This window comes from Protopterus annectens, chromosome 1.part0 (assembly GCF_019279795.1).
Source record: "Protopterus annectens isolate FY-2018-M chromosome 1.part0, PAN1.0, whole genome shotgun sequence".
Lineage (NCBI taxonomy): Eukaryota > Metazoa > Chordata > Ceratodontiformes > Protopteridae > Protopterus > Protopterus annectens.
This window is the reverse complement of record NC_056725.1, coordinates 1,386,334,216-1,386,349,423: the sequence shown is the minus strand read 5'-3', so window position 1 is coordinate 1,386,349,423 and position 15,208 is coordinate 1,386,334,216. Positions and strand designations below refer to the sequence as shown.

General features: G+C 36.7%; 1 protein-coding gene across 1 annotated transcript in view; it reads left to right on the top strand.

Moving 5' to 3' along the window:
• The window catches only part of LYRM2 (LYR motif containing 2), a 102,341-nt gene that overhangs the window by 23,237 nt on the left and 63,896 nt on the right, over positions 1-15,208 (top strand). The window contains exon 2 of the mRNA XM_044067168.1: positions 14,115-14,255. Within this exon, the coding sequence (XP_043923103.1) occupies positions 14,115-14,255 (141 nt within the window). The remainder of the gene's footprint in view (positions 1-14,114; positions 14,256-15,208) is intronic.

The following is a 15,208-nucleotide window of genomic DNA, read 5'->3' as shown; positions in this document are numbered from 1 at the left end:
AATTTCTGAATTATCTTTTGTTAGTCTATTCCCACATATCTTTAGCTGCCATAACAAAAGCAGAAGCCTTTTTAATCCATACGCCTAAATACTTTACTGTGTCCCCATAAATATGGGTATTTCTAAACCAGTTGTTGTGTGTGTGCATAATTTACACCTATATCCTTCTAATTAATGTTGTTATTGTATCAGGAAATGCAAATGCTTGTAATGCCCTACTCATAAAATCCCAGCTTACTCTGTCAAATGCTTTCTCTGCATCAAGACCCAACAACAACAGAGTTTTTTCTTGTATTGTACTTTCCTCTGGATCATCATTGTTCTGTTAATGTTGTCAAATGTTTGCCTCCCCTCCGCAAAACCACACCGATCTGTAGCCATCAACTTTGGCAACACCCTTGCCATCATTTAGCTATTTTAAACATAAACACTTTACAATCATGTCCCCATAAATATGGGTATTGCTGAACCAACTTGTGTGGGCACATAGTTTATAGCTATAGCCTTTGTTTTATCTTAATTAATTGTATATGCCTCAGAATGTTCTATGACACTGAGGTGTCATTTTCTGGTTTTATTAGATACAAAATAATATCATCTGCAAATAAAGCCAACTTTTCTTGATTACCATACTAGTTATATCTTTAAATTTCTGAGTCCCTTATTTTCTTTGCCAGTGGCTCTAAATATAAAGCAAACAACAAAGGGGAAAGAGGACACCCCTACCTGGTTTCTCTGTTCAGATACAACTTATCAGAATGGAACTCTCCCACTTTAATTTTAGCCTCTGATCCTTCATATATTCTCCTAATTAACCTTAATATTGTATCAGGGAATGCAAATAGTGTCATTGCCCTAATCATAAAATTCTAGCTTACTGTATTGAATGCTTTTGCTACATCAAAACCCACCAACAGCAGCGGTATTTTCTTAGATTCTTCTTCCCTCCGAATCATCATTGTTCTATTAATGTTGTCAAGTGTTTGCCTTCCCTCCACAAAACCACACTGATGCATCTCTAACAATTTTGGCAACACCTTTGACATTCTTTTAGATAGTATAGACATAAACACTATAATTGTGGTTTAAAATTGAAATGGTCTATATAAAGCTGGGTCTGAAGGGTCTTTGCCATCTTTAGGTAACACAGCTACCACATCTCTCATCCAAGATGTTGGTGCTTCCCCTCCTTTTAAAATAATGTTAAACAAAATGTTCCAGATCTTTATCCCTTTCTTCCCTACTAATTTCCAAATTTCCACAGGAATACCATCTGTTCCTAGAGACTTTCCTGGAGATATATGTTTTTATCTTATCCCCTCCTATCTTAAATGTGAGTTGTTGAGCTTCATCCACCTCTAAACTTTGGTATAATTAAGTCTTCCATAAATATTTATTTTTGTACTGTTTCTTGATTTCCACGTTTCTCTGCTTTATACAAATTTTCATAAAAATTCTGGAATAGCTCTAAAACCTCTACAGGATCTCTGGTTATTTTTCTTGTCATAGGTTCCCTAAGTTTGGCAACAACCATTTTGACATTCTGTTGCCCAAGTCATTGTGCTATAAGTTTTTATGCTGTGGAGTTGTCTTTATTTTATCCTTAACAATCTGCATTTGTTTCTCCTCTTGTTCTGTGAGATTCCTCTTATTCTGCAGTCCTTCAACCTTTGCCAGCCCTCTAAGTAATTTCTATTATTTCTTAACCTTATCTCTTTCTCTTTTTTATTTTGACCGTATTTTTAAACTTCATTTTCATTTTATCCCATTCACTAGATATAACTTTTGAAAATAGATATTGCTGTCTTCCCTAATAACTCTCAAATAATATCTACTACCCATTCCTTATTAAATCTTTATCTCTTAACAGGTAGGTGGGAAAGGGCTAGTGTCTTATTTTTGCTTAATTATCCTGCATTTTTGTCTTATTTTTTTATTGATGCGTGATCAGAAATAGTCATTGGATTTGTGTTGAAGCTTTCAAGTAAATGCACACGCTTCTGTGAAATATAATTTCCATCTAGTCTAGCCCAGATGTTGTACCTTGGGGAATAATATGCAAACTCTGTCTGAGTTTCTGTTACTGAATTCACATTTTCATACCAAATTTTTTTTCAGAAATCTACCCTGTTTTATTATATTGTCCTTTCTACGTCCCTCGGATACATCCTGACTATTGCAAGTCCAATTCTAATCCCCACCTATAAATAATATTCCCTGCTGAAAGCTGATTATTTATTTATTTCTCCCAAAACTTTCTTAAGCTCCATAATAGCAGTTGTTGGTGGAATATAAATAAATATATGTCATTGTAATCCTCCTCCCTTGCCAATACCCCTTGCTACCACAAATCTACCAGTTTGTCTTTTTCCCCCTCTAGCTATTAGTATGATTACTCCCCTTTTTCCTCTGTCCCCGATATTCTGCTGAATATCCATTCTGAAATCCTCTCCTTGTCAAGTGCACATGCTCATTTCTTTCCAGATGAGTTCTACTGCAGCATAGCTATTTGCACTCTGCATTTCAGTACTCTTTCCTTTTTATCTATACATGCAAGGCCATCCATGTTCCAGGAAAATATCGCCAGCATAAACATCATAATAAAAAGCTATTGTTTCCACATTTTGTACACAACAGTTTTATTTTCAGCTTGTTGCATGCATATAGTAAGGTTTGGCAGGCTGTTCTTTTGTACAGTTCTTTCTGCTGACTCCATTTGAACCTATGTCACATTTTCAAGACTTTTTTGTTTTAATGAAAACCCTCAAACAAAAAGACTAAATATAAAGCACCCCATCTCCTATTAACTTAGAATAAGCACACAAAACTATGTACATCTTCAAAATATGAAGTTTAACCTTCCAAAGCTGAACAATTGCACCATATTGATGGCTGTACCTACAGGCCTTATCTAACCTAAATGAAGGTCATCTATGCTAAAGTGCATGCTACAGCTGCGCTCCCACTTACAATGATTGCTGTCTGTTTTTTGCTTTTTTCTCTTCCCCTCTCAAATATGAAAAACAGTTTGTATGCTTTCAGAAAACATTAACTTTTAGCCCCAAGAAAAAGTGCAGTGGCTATCTTTAAATAATACTAAATTGTACACTTTTCTATTAACTGCATTAAAGTATTAAGACTGATGGGTTGTTACTTCTTATTCACTTCCCATAATTTCAACATTATGTTTTTCACTGAACTGCTTTCCTTCTATCTTTAAATTTGACATTTCCCTCACCAAGGAATACTCAGAATTTTCAAGATTAACTCCTTGTACCTGCAGATAACTTGTCTCCATGAAAATGTACTCTGCAATGAGTCTTTAAATTTCACTCAGAAAAGAATGCAAAGCCAACTTCAGCGGCAGAAATCTCGACTCCACTGAACATTTGCAAGTGGGAAACAAACAAGCTAATGTCTTTGCAATTGTAAAGACTAAGCATTTTCTTGTCTTTCATAATTTTGTCTGATTTTTAAAGCCTCCAAGTTTACAAAAGCACCCATTTACAGCTGAAGGTAAAGGTAGTAATCTTCACGTTCACCCTATAAAAGAAAAAGAGAAAATTATTCTAATTTTTCATATACTACAATCAGTGCACTTTTACACCCACCCAGCAGCTCAAGATCGTGTCATATGAACATTAAACTTGCTTTTGTGCAGTCTTTTTTTCTCTTGTTATACTCTAAAACCGGTATTTCTTGCAATTAAAAAAATACTTGTTGACTTTAGTATCTTTAACACATACAGCAGTCATTGAAAAGACTCACCCCTACATTTAAAATACACGTGACTGCACACTACACAAAACTGTTTTATTGTTAGTTTTCCCCTTTTAGTGTTCTAAGCATTAATGATATGAAGTGGAATATGTGCTTTATAGTTCACACACAAGTTTTACAAAGTCAACAAATGTCCAGTGTATCACCCTCTTTTTCTTCCAAAACCACATTTTGCAGTTGTGATAAGATGTTTCATAGTTTTCCAGTTATTAATTTACTGAGAATTTTGTCGGTGCTTAATAGCCTGTGGTCACTAAATCTGACCTCAATATTACAGGAACTCTGCCACAAGGGCCTACACCTACAAGCTTTCTGAGAATTTTGTCAGTGTTTAATGTAAGCATATTTATCATGAAGAATCTTGCTGCGTATTAACTTTAATCAGTTAAATACATGCCTGCTATGTGATTGAAAGTCTGTGAAATAGTCCTTGCACTCTAAGGACCTCGTACTAAGTCGGCCACTATCCCCTTTTGCTTGACCAGTAGAGTTTACTGCATGTGCTAGTTATTTAGTCTCAAGAAATGACAGACAACCTGTTTTACTTGCATCTCTTTGTTAATTGCTTATCCCTTCCATACAGTTTGCACTATATCCATTTTTAATCAATCATGACCCTCCCTAATGGTACCTATCTGTTCCACATTGTATCTTTTTTCTTTTCTGAAATAGACCTTTATTTCTTCTTCTTTTGACTACATCATTATACTCTACTCTAGCCTTTAATACCCCCCTCTATTCCTTGCATTCCAGAGAAGATACTAAAACAACCTACCTCTCTTCTTTTATAGAAAATACTCTCCTTACCTATCCACTTCTTACTTTCAGAATCCATCATCACTGAATTTCCTACTGTCCTTCAACTCCTTGTTTCCTTCTTTATTGCAACTTCCCCCACTACCTGACATCTGTAAAATACAGATTCATGTACTTAATTATGCTACTGTACTGTGCCATCTTTTTTCCTACCATGGCTCAATAATATCTCGCAATACCTCTCCAGTGCTGTCCCAGTCACTTATCTATACCTCCTCCTTATACTCTGCATACATTGCACCAAACCTTTTTAATGTTGCCTATCACATATATTCCAAATGTAGGCTGATTTAATTGCACGTCAACTTAAAGCAAAACAAAACTAAGTGCAAGAATTCTCTCCAAAATCAAGTATGCATAATTCCCCAATATACTAAAATCCTTCTAGGAGGAGATGTACACTCTGATCCTGGCCTCACCTATCACAGTGAACACAAAGATAATTCTCTCCCACACACTTCTGTATCCCCAAAACAGCCAATCCCCAACCCTGGTGATCTAATATATGCTGCAATAAATGCTAGTAGTGTAAGAAATAAAACTGGTGAACTACATGACTGGATTACCCAACATAAGACTGATGTTCTCACTGTAACTGAAACGTGGCTGAAACACAGCATGAATAACTCTGAAGTTACACATCCTGACTAAAATATCATCTGTATTGACACTATAAAAAGGAGGGGTGGTGGTATTGCTTTAATATTTCCCAATACCTACTACATTTTCCCATACAGCAAACCAACACCAAAATTCAGTTCGGCATAACTTCTTATTGCTTTCCTTAAAATAAACCATTAATAAACAAATATGTATTATTGTCCTTTGTATACCCCCTGGTGACAATACAGCTATACTGGAAGATATCCTATTGGATAACCTTAACATTTCCACAAAATATAATATTACTAGATGATGTGAATGTCAGTTAGTTGGACATAAGCTCTAACTCCCCTACAGTTAGCTTGAACTCAGATGGTTTCACACAACTAATTAATAGCCCCACACATTAAAGCAAGCCATTGAATTCTGTATTTGACTGGATCCTAGTGTCATATCTTAGCAAATACTCCACCACAGTTCCAGTGTCAGACTCTCTCGGTGATCTTCTCCCAATCTGTATGACTAAACATCTCACATATCCAGTTAAACAGCATGTTTATAAAATGTGCAACGTTTTCAAGTTTAACCCAGAAAGTTAGAAAACTGAAGGTGATAACAATGATATTGCCACCCAGTTTAATGACTATTTCACCTCCTCCATCCAAAAATTATTCAACAATTTCCCCACTACTACTACTACAAATACCCCCAAAATACAAAACTGTCACCATAAGACCAACACCCAATTCTCTCTCAAACCAGTTCCAACTGACCTAATTCGTAAACACCTTGCCAAATTGAAACCCACCACTCTCTCTGCTGATAAACTCCCCGCTGATTACTTCAAGATTGCCACCTCTTCCATCACCTACCCTATTTCCATACTCATCAATAGATCCATAGCTGAACACACTGTCCCCTCCCTCTGGAAAATTTCTTACATCATCTCCCTACACAAAGGTGGATCCTCGACAGAACTTAGTATAGCTATGGGGCGATAATTACTATCTTCCCTATCAAAAATCTTAGAAAAATGTGTACACACCCAACTACTGAATCATCTTCAATATAACCTGCTAGCAAATTCCCAACATGGATTTTGGCCAAACCATAGTACCACCTCTGCCCTTATATCCTTTACTGACCACGTCAACCAACAAAGAAATCTCGGTAACTTAGTATCTGTTGTCTTCCTAGTCCTGTCAAAGACACGGTATCCCACTGCAAATTACTATTGGCTCTTTGTGAGCTCAGTCTGGATAATTCCTCTCTACTGTGGTTTAAAAATTATCTGTCCCTCTGGCAACATGCTGTTAAATAGCATAACTCTCTCTCCCCTCTCCTCCCAGTGGGATAAGGTGTTCCACAAGGATCCATTCTTGGTCCCTTACTATTTTCCATCTTTGCCAATAACCTCTTCTCGGCTACTCTCTACAATTACTCCACGATAGAACCCAGAAAAAGCCTTCACTACTACAGAAAAATGGCTAAATTCCTCCCAATTCATACTAAACCCATCTAAGACCCAACTCACGATCTTCCACCCATCCAAAACTTTCACCCCTACCTCGCTATTCTCAATAACATCCTCCAACAATACCCTTATCACACCAGTAACTCAAGCCAAGCTACTAAGTGTAACTATTGACCAAAACCTAAAATTCGACAAACATATAGCACTAACAATTGTCAAGGTTCTTAACTCTACTGCTGCAAGTACTTCCTCATACAGGAATCCCGAATCTCTATCTCTCGTACCCATCTACTCTCCACCTTACTATACACTTCCCCAGTTCTAACTAACCTAAACAAATCTGACCTTCTGAAACTATCTACCTGCTACAATAAAATCTCAAAATTTGCAACCAATGCTAAGTTTCGTTCTCATCACTGCCTCTCCCTAAGACAACTAAGATGGTTAGAACTCCCTAGCCTACTAAAATACAATCAACTTCTCCTGACCCATCAACTGCTATACCAACCAAATAAAATACCTGCCCTCTCTGGTCTGCTCACCTTCCATAATACTGCACGTCAAGTAAGATCTTCCAATACCACCCTACTGTCTGTTACCAGTTGCTTACATAGCTCAGGCTAATCTCTTTATTCCTATGAAGCTGCTAAGGCCTGGGATGCTCTACCCCCTGACATTAGATGTCTAAATAGTGAACATACTTTCAAATCCCTACTAAAAGATCTCCTATTCAAAACTTGGATATTTTCCTGTACAGAACCAGACTAATTTCACCTGTTCCTGACTTTCAGCATCCCTAGATCACAGGTGTACTGTGTAGTTTCACTTAGTGGATAGTACTGTGAACCAGATGTTTAGGCCACCTTTATAGTTGTGATTTCTAGTTTATGACTCTGTTTGTCTATGGAAACTTATTTTTGTATTTATCTATATTTGTTATATAATATCTTGTTTAATTGTGTCTCGGTATTCTAAACACTGAATGCTGCATCAGTTGTAAAACTCTGATTTTTACTCCTTTTATATGTTTTGTGCTCTTTGTACAAAATAGCTATGTTTATATAATTTTTTTATAATTTTTTACTATGTATTTGGAGGTGTTCTCCCCGGGCCTCCACAGAAAACAGTCACCTCGTGTCCAGTCAGACTAACCCGGTAAACAAATGGAAAATAAATAAATAAAATAAATAAATGTTCATTATTATACTATCTTCTATTAACTGGAACTTCCTAAAAATCTTCTCCTTAGACAATGCTGCAAGTGAATTCAATACAACTTTTCTAAATATCCTAAATAACCTTGCACCTCCTAGAAGCAAGAGACTAAAAACAAATAATGCAATTTGGCTATCCAAAAAGAGTAGAATGCTAATGCAGGATAGAGAAAAAGTATGGAAAGAATAGCAAAAATATAAAACACCACAATATCGAAAACTTCAGAGTGCTTTGCAATCGTACTAAAAAGCGAATAAATGAATACAAAAAAGTATACTATAATAACTTTTAGGATAATACTAAACACAACACTAAAACATTTTGGGCATCGATTAAAGAAATCTTGTATCCCAGCCAAAAATTCAACCGAAACCCATCTCCTGAAAACTCACCACTTGAAACTGCAATAGAGTTCAACTCTTATTTTATAGATTATATAGCATCTCTAACCAAGAATTCCTCAATATCTAATCTCAATCCTGCCCAAGAGCCACATATCACCACATCCCCTTTCACCTTCAAACCTGTCCCTACATCCTATATAAAACTACTCTTAAACTTAAACCATGCTCTTCTTTAGCTGATGACCTTCCAAGAGAGTACCTAAAAATAGCAGACACTAACGTTGCCTGTCCTGTCTCAATCCTTATAAATAGGTCAGTCCCAGAATCCTATTTTCCCTTTCTTTGGAAAAAGTTGCACATTATCCCTCTGCACAAAGGAGGAAATTCAATAGACATTAATAACTTTAGACCTATAGCAATCTTATCTCCCTCACCAAAATGCTTGAAACATGTGTTCAAAAACAATTGCTAGACTATCTCCTGCAGAAAGAACTCCTATCCCCTACACAACATGGCTTTCAACCTTCCCATAGTAATAGTACTGTCCTTCTAACTTGTGTGGATATTGTCAATAAAGCTATAGATAATGGCAAACTAGTCTCTTCCTTATTTCTAGACTTGTCATAATAAAGTTCTACTTCAAATGTCCTCACTAGGTCTCTCTCAGCCTACCCTTCTGTGGTTCAAAATCTACCAGTCCAATAGGTATCTGTCAGTAAAATGGCACTCCACACTCTCTCCTAACCCCCCAGTCACCACCAGTGTACCACAAGGCTCTATCCTTGGTACCTTCCTCTTTAACATTTTCACCAAAACCCTCTATGCCTCCAAACAGGCCACCCTAATACAATACACAGATAATTCCACTCATTTGTACATGGTACACCTCCAAAAAAATTACTCAGAAAGCTTTTAACAGCCATCGAAACATGGCTTCATAACTCACAACTCATACTTAACCCCAAAAAGACCAAACTACTACTTTTTTTCCCCTAAATCCCTCTCTCATGGAAAAGCACAGTTTAAAGTTTTCTCACTTGATAATACAACTATTGAAGTCACTTCTCATAGGAAACTATTAGTGGGTGATATTTATGATAATCTTACATTCGACCTGCATATACAAAATTGCATAAGAAAAACTCCTCAAAAACTAGGGATGCTTTACAGAGCCAAAAACGTTCTCACCAACTCAACTAAAACTACACTTGCCACTACTTATCTCCTCCCCACTCTTCTTTATGGTGCTCCCATCCTCACTAACCTCCAGGCTTCACAAAATTTAAAACTTGAACAGTGCTATAACAAATTTGCAGCATATACCACCTTCAGAACTCACCACTGTATAGCACTGAAAAGCTTAAATTTGTTAGAAATGTCACATCAACTAACATATGCACAGCTTCTTAACACCTATAAAATTATCCAGCATTCATCTGCCTGTCCAGCACTAAAAAACATTCTGTACAACTATGTACTCGTACAAGGTTGCTAAGGCCTGGAAGTCCTTCCCTGTATTCATCAGGTCTATACACACTCTTGCATCTTTCAAAACCACTCTGAAAGATTTCCTATCTAAAATCTGTCTCTGTTCTTGTTCAAAAGTATGATAAACTATATCCCTAAATGTGAACAAGTACATTTTCATTCCTTATACCTCCTTATTCTCCCTTCATCACTTACTTCCTTACTGCTAATTCTCTTTCCTGACTTTCTCAGTAAATGTACCATAAGCCTATTTTGTCCCCGCTTCATATTGCAATTCCTGCCTGTATTAGACTTGTTTATTTTTAATTTCTCTACAAACTGTCTCCAAATTTTCTAAATATTAAATGGTTGTCATATACCTTGCATTGATTCTTAATCAGTGTTTTTATATTATGTCTGATTTGTAATTATTTAAACAGCAGATGTCTTTGTTTTATTTTTGAAGATTGCAAAATTCTTCTTCTTAAAATGTTTTGTAATACTTTGGAGCTTTTCTCCCCAGGCCTCTGCTGAAAATGGGCTTCTACCCAGTCAGAATTTCCAGGGAATTAAATGTCAGTAATAAGTAAGCAAATAAATAAATACATAATAAACTAATTTCAGTTTTGCTGGTCTTCCTGTTCATCTCCATCTCCCAATACCAAGCTCTGATTTTAAGTCCAAGGTACTGCTGATTCTTCTAGTCAACTCCTATGTTCTCAAGCATTTTACTTTGGAAGATTCAAAAAGGTTTCATTGGCAGTCTTTCTATGAACCTTACCATCAGAAGAATAAGAGGCAGAGCCCCCTTCTGCTTGTTGATTCACTTTTTGATGGATAAACTTTTTTAATTCCTCCTTATCGTTTTCTGCATCAAAAATGACTTTGATCCTCCAAGAAAAAAAAACACTTTGAAGACAGCTGGCTGCAGCAGCTTAAATCTCACAACTGCCTCTCAACATTCCCTGATTGCTTTGATAAATGTACTTCTCTTCTGCTTGCTGTACAGTGAATAATCATGTTCTGCAAATACTCTGCTGTCTCCAGTTTTTAATACTTTGCCCTTCTGCCACACTTTTGTCAGGATCAACTTTTTCTGCTGGTATGATTGCATATTTACTAATATAGATCTTGGCTGTTTTCTTGTAGCCAGGTCTGGAGCATACACTTGATATGCCCTTTCAATTTACAAATTCTGCTGTGGAACACCACTCCAGTTGCTTGATTGTGCTTTCATAAAATTAATACAGTTTATTCCTTCCCATTTCTCTAGCACAGCAGATAATCTCAGGTTTTCTCTGCTCACACTCTGTCCTTTAACTCTACTGTTTTTTAAACATTTCTTCTAAAGAAACTTCATATTCAGCCAGCTTTTTCTTCATGTCAACCTCTGATTTTTGCAGTTTCGTTGCACCACAAGTATTAGTATTTCATCTGAGTATTCAAAACTTGCTAAACAACCAAAATGGCGAAAAGACAGCTTCAAAACAACAGCTTCAATTACAGGCCTTTACCATGTTGAATCCACAGTATATGAAATATAGAGCTTTGCTGTTGTAAAAGTCAAGTGGCGTTGTAATTCCACAGCTTTAAAACATGTTGATGTCATAAAAACAGAAAAACTAACATAAAAGTGAAGAACCCTTCTGATGTAAACAATGGACAAGCGCTTTCAGCTTTTTCAAGCCTTCTTCAGATCCAAGTAGGTAAGCTGGGTTCAGTATTTAAAAGTTGGTATCATCCAATGAAACAACCTACAGTGAATGATGAATGTTAACCAATCAAGTTATTCCATTGGTACACACCTCCATAGCTTGAAGTTTAAACTCTTTATTTAAAACTCTTTGTTTAAAACAACATGAAAGTTTGACATTTCTAAGACAGACTCAGACATATTTTCAGAAGGAATATTAGTAAAATATTTTCAGTAGGTTCTAATTAAAAGAACAAGCTCTGCATAAAAGCCAAGATTTGAGAGAAAAAGGTGAAAAATAAAGATGGTCATTTAGGGCGCTTTTATTTCATTTATTTCATTTCAACAGTTTCTTTGGGACATCAGAGCCTAAGTCAGTATACCTAAGGTTTCTGGCAATGAAAACAGGTCATAAGTGAGCATAGCTCATTGCTCATCTATTTTTAAGAAAAGGTTTTAAGGGAACACAGCCATTAAGGCCAGGAGGGTTATCTGCCCTCAGCCGCATTATCCATTTGGCTTCCTCTCTCTGTCAGATTAGTCAGGTCTCCTTCTCTGGAAGTAAAATGTATCTTCGAAATGACCATGAAAACAAAGCTATGTCCCGCATGCTCACATAAATGAAGCAAAAGAGAATTTGTTTCCTTTCTGTTACGTATATCAGATTGATGTTTGATAATTCTTTCCTTTAGCTTCATATTAGTTTTTCCAACATAAAATGCTGTGCAGGAAGTGCAGGTAGCTATGTAAACAATATTGCTGGTTAGGCAATTAGCTAATCCATGAAAAACAAATGTCTGTTTAGTAACCAGATGCTTAAATGTGTTGCTACAATTGATTACATTGCAGACCTTGCAGAAGCCACATTTCTTTGTTCCTGATGAATTATTATGTACGTAGTTGTACGTAGTTGTTACATATCCCATCATTTGAGCATAAAATCCTTTTGAGATTCTTTTTATTTTTGAAAAGGAAACTTGGGTTATCTCTAACAATCTCGTTTAACTTTTTATCCGAAGTTAGAATCGGCCAGAACTTTCTGATCACCTGGCATACGTTATCATGGTCCATAGTGTAAGTCAAATTGACCCTTAAGTTAGATGTTCTTTTAGGTATAGCTAGGGATGGTGTACTTTTGCCTTCTCTGACCTTAGAGGAATAAAAAGGTTTGCCTTTTCCTTTACGTATATCATTAATTCTGGTCTTGTTTAGTTCTAAACTTCTCTTTCCATAGTCTCGAGCCAACCTTATTTACTAATTCAGAGTCAGCTGATTATCATCGTAATAAGCAGTTTACTTACAACAGTAATTGCATTTTTGATGATGCACTTCTTCCTGTGCTAATATCCATGTCAAAGCCACTTAACAGGCCTTGGAAGGCTCATCATAAGGGCATGCAGGCATGAGCCTCATAGCACAGTAGCACTTTTTTCTGCTGATGTTACTGGTTACTCAGGATTAGTGCTAGATCATGCTCAAGGAGAAGGGAGGGTTTTGAGTAGGAAAGAAAGGTTCAAGGGTTCTTCAAACTGCTTTCCTTCCCTGAGAAAGAAGGATTGAGGAATAATACAAATTTGTATACCTCGCTGACTTCTAGCAGCTCATTGGGCAGCAGGTCTTTAAACTGGGGGCAAACTGCAACAGAACTCCTAAGAGCAGGAATGAGAGTGTTTGTGTATCTACATACCTGCCAGATGTAGGTGCATTTTTCTGTCTTTGGAAGAGAATTAGAAAGGGGTTTCCATAAGCAGATCTCCTAATATACAGTGAAGACCTTGGTTAGGATTCAGACAAAGCCCTGAAACCCTGCTATTTTTGCTGCACAGAGTTGCACTGTTTAATGCATTTCAGCATTCTGCATCATTTACATATCTCTGAACCTTGTATCCATGTAGCCAGATTGCTCCACAGTAACCGTGAATGTCAGTCTCCTACCTTTTCTATTTTATCAACTCAGCAGCATTAAACTTTGCACCAGTTATTGGATTATGGAGTAAAATGGTGCAATATAGAAATTACCTGCACTCTATCCATACAGTGGCTGTATATGAATCAGTCTGGACTCATGGAATAACATATCTGAGCCTCAGTTTAATTAAGGAAGTCCCACAGAACTACTTACGTGTGTTGTCTTTAGACATTTCTGTGCATAGTCATTTTCATCATCAGTCTTTTCTGAATTTATGTACTTTTGCCACCCGTGGATACTATGTAAGACACTTTTCATGGTCTTGCATAGTACATAGCACACTTCTGAATCTGACCTATTGAGTTTCACACCCGGTCCCTTTAAGTAGCTTTACAAACAGCTGTATTCAGGGTATAGGGGAACAGTCTTGTATCACATTGTGAAGCTGAAGTAGAACTATGCGTAGTGAGTGTAGACAGATACTGTAAGTTGTTTGTGTGACTTACCAGCATAGAGTTAAAAGAAATGAACTGAAAAAGAACATAGGTTCATTGATATTGTAGGAGTACAGTTGAAGTGATATTGTGAATGTAGCAGTATCCTCTTTGTGGGAAGCTGAGAGAACATAATATATACTGATCAGGAGAAGGAAAAGGTAATGGTAGCACAATAAGGACAACCAAGTGTATTGTAGTGGTTGATGTTTAAAGCATATGACTCTTTTGAATATTATGAAAAATAATGAACGTCATGTGATAAAACAAATGTTCAGACAAGGTGGTGGTAAAGCAGCATTATTTTATTTCACTACAGTTTTTGCAGAGACAGAAGGTCCTTAGTTTGTATAGAGACATTTTACGAACAGTCAGAGAAGTGCAAAATGAATCAGATCGTCAGTACCTGAAATCTTGGGCTAGAGAGGAATTTAGGAGGAATAAAGATGCAAAAGAAGAGGTAAGAACCATATCTTAGTCTCCCCCTTTAGGTGTAGAATTTTAACTCATTCTCTCCAGTACAGCTCTTTTGAGTGTGTACCTTTAGCTCCCAGTGAGTGTGGCTTGAGCCTTTAAAAAAATGAAGTTAATCACCTTACAGTTCTAACACATGCTCATTGACAGAGGTCAAATATCAATGTAATTGCGTTTGCCATCATGTATGCTTCAAGATAAAATATTCTGATACCTTGTATGTAGCATGGTTTTGGAATTATTAATGCAAATATGAACATGCAATGTTTGCCACCTAGAAGACAGTAGGAGATAACTGCAGAAATGCCTGGAGTGTTTATGTTAAACATTTGGACCAAATAACAGATGTCTAGTATAATAAGAAGCTAAGCCATTTAAAGTGCTATGCCATTTAGGAAGTTGGTCTGAGGTAGTAAACTCGGTGTCTAGAAAGTAAATGTGTGGTTTGGATAAGTCTGCATTTATTTGCTGATGACTTCTTTTTCTGCTCCATTCCCAAAAGAGAACTTTATTGCATTAAAATGCACACATTTGTAGTCTGATGTAAGGAGGTAAAGCATTGATTACAGTCAGGTGATCCAAATTTGACTGGGGAGGGAGGATGGGCTTGCTCATCCTGAGGGGAGAGGGACAGTGGTTCTTGGTGAAGCCTTGCCCATTTGCCTACTTAACTAAATAAACTACATGAAACTTCAACAAGCAGGGAGGGCATCACAGAGACAGTCTCCTAGATCTGCTAGCACATGAAGGCCCTCCATGCCCCTCACATATACTATGTTTGCAATCCCTGCTCACTGCTTCCCCGGGCTTTCTGCATTTAATATAACAAGATGTAGTATGTGATTATGCATTTAGCTGCTTTATTTCCAATCTGCACAAATTAGGACCCCTGTTTCCTTTTAAGGTATTATAGGGAAAGCATGTTATCCTGTTGTTAAA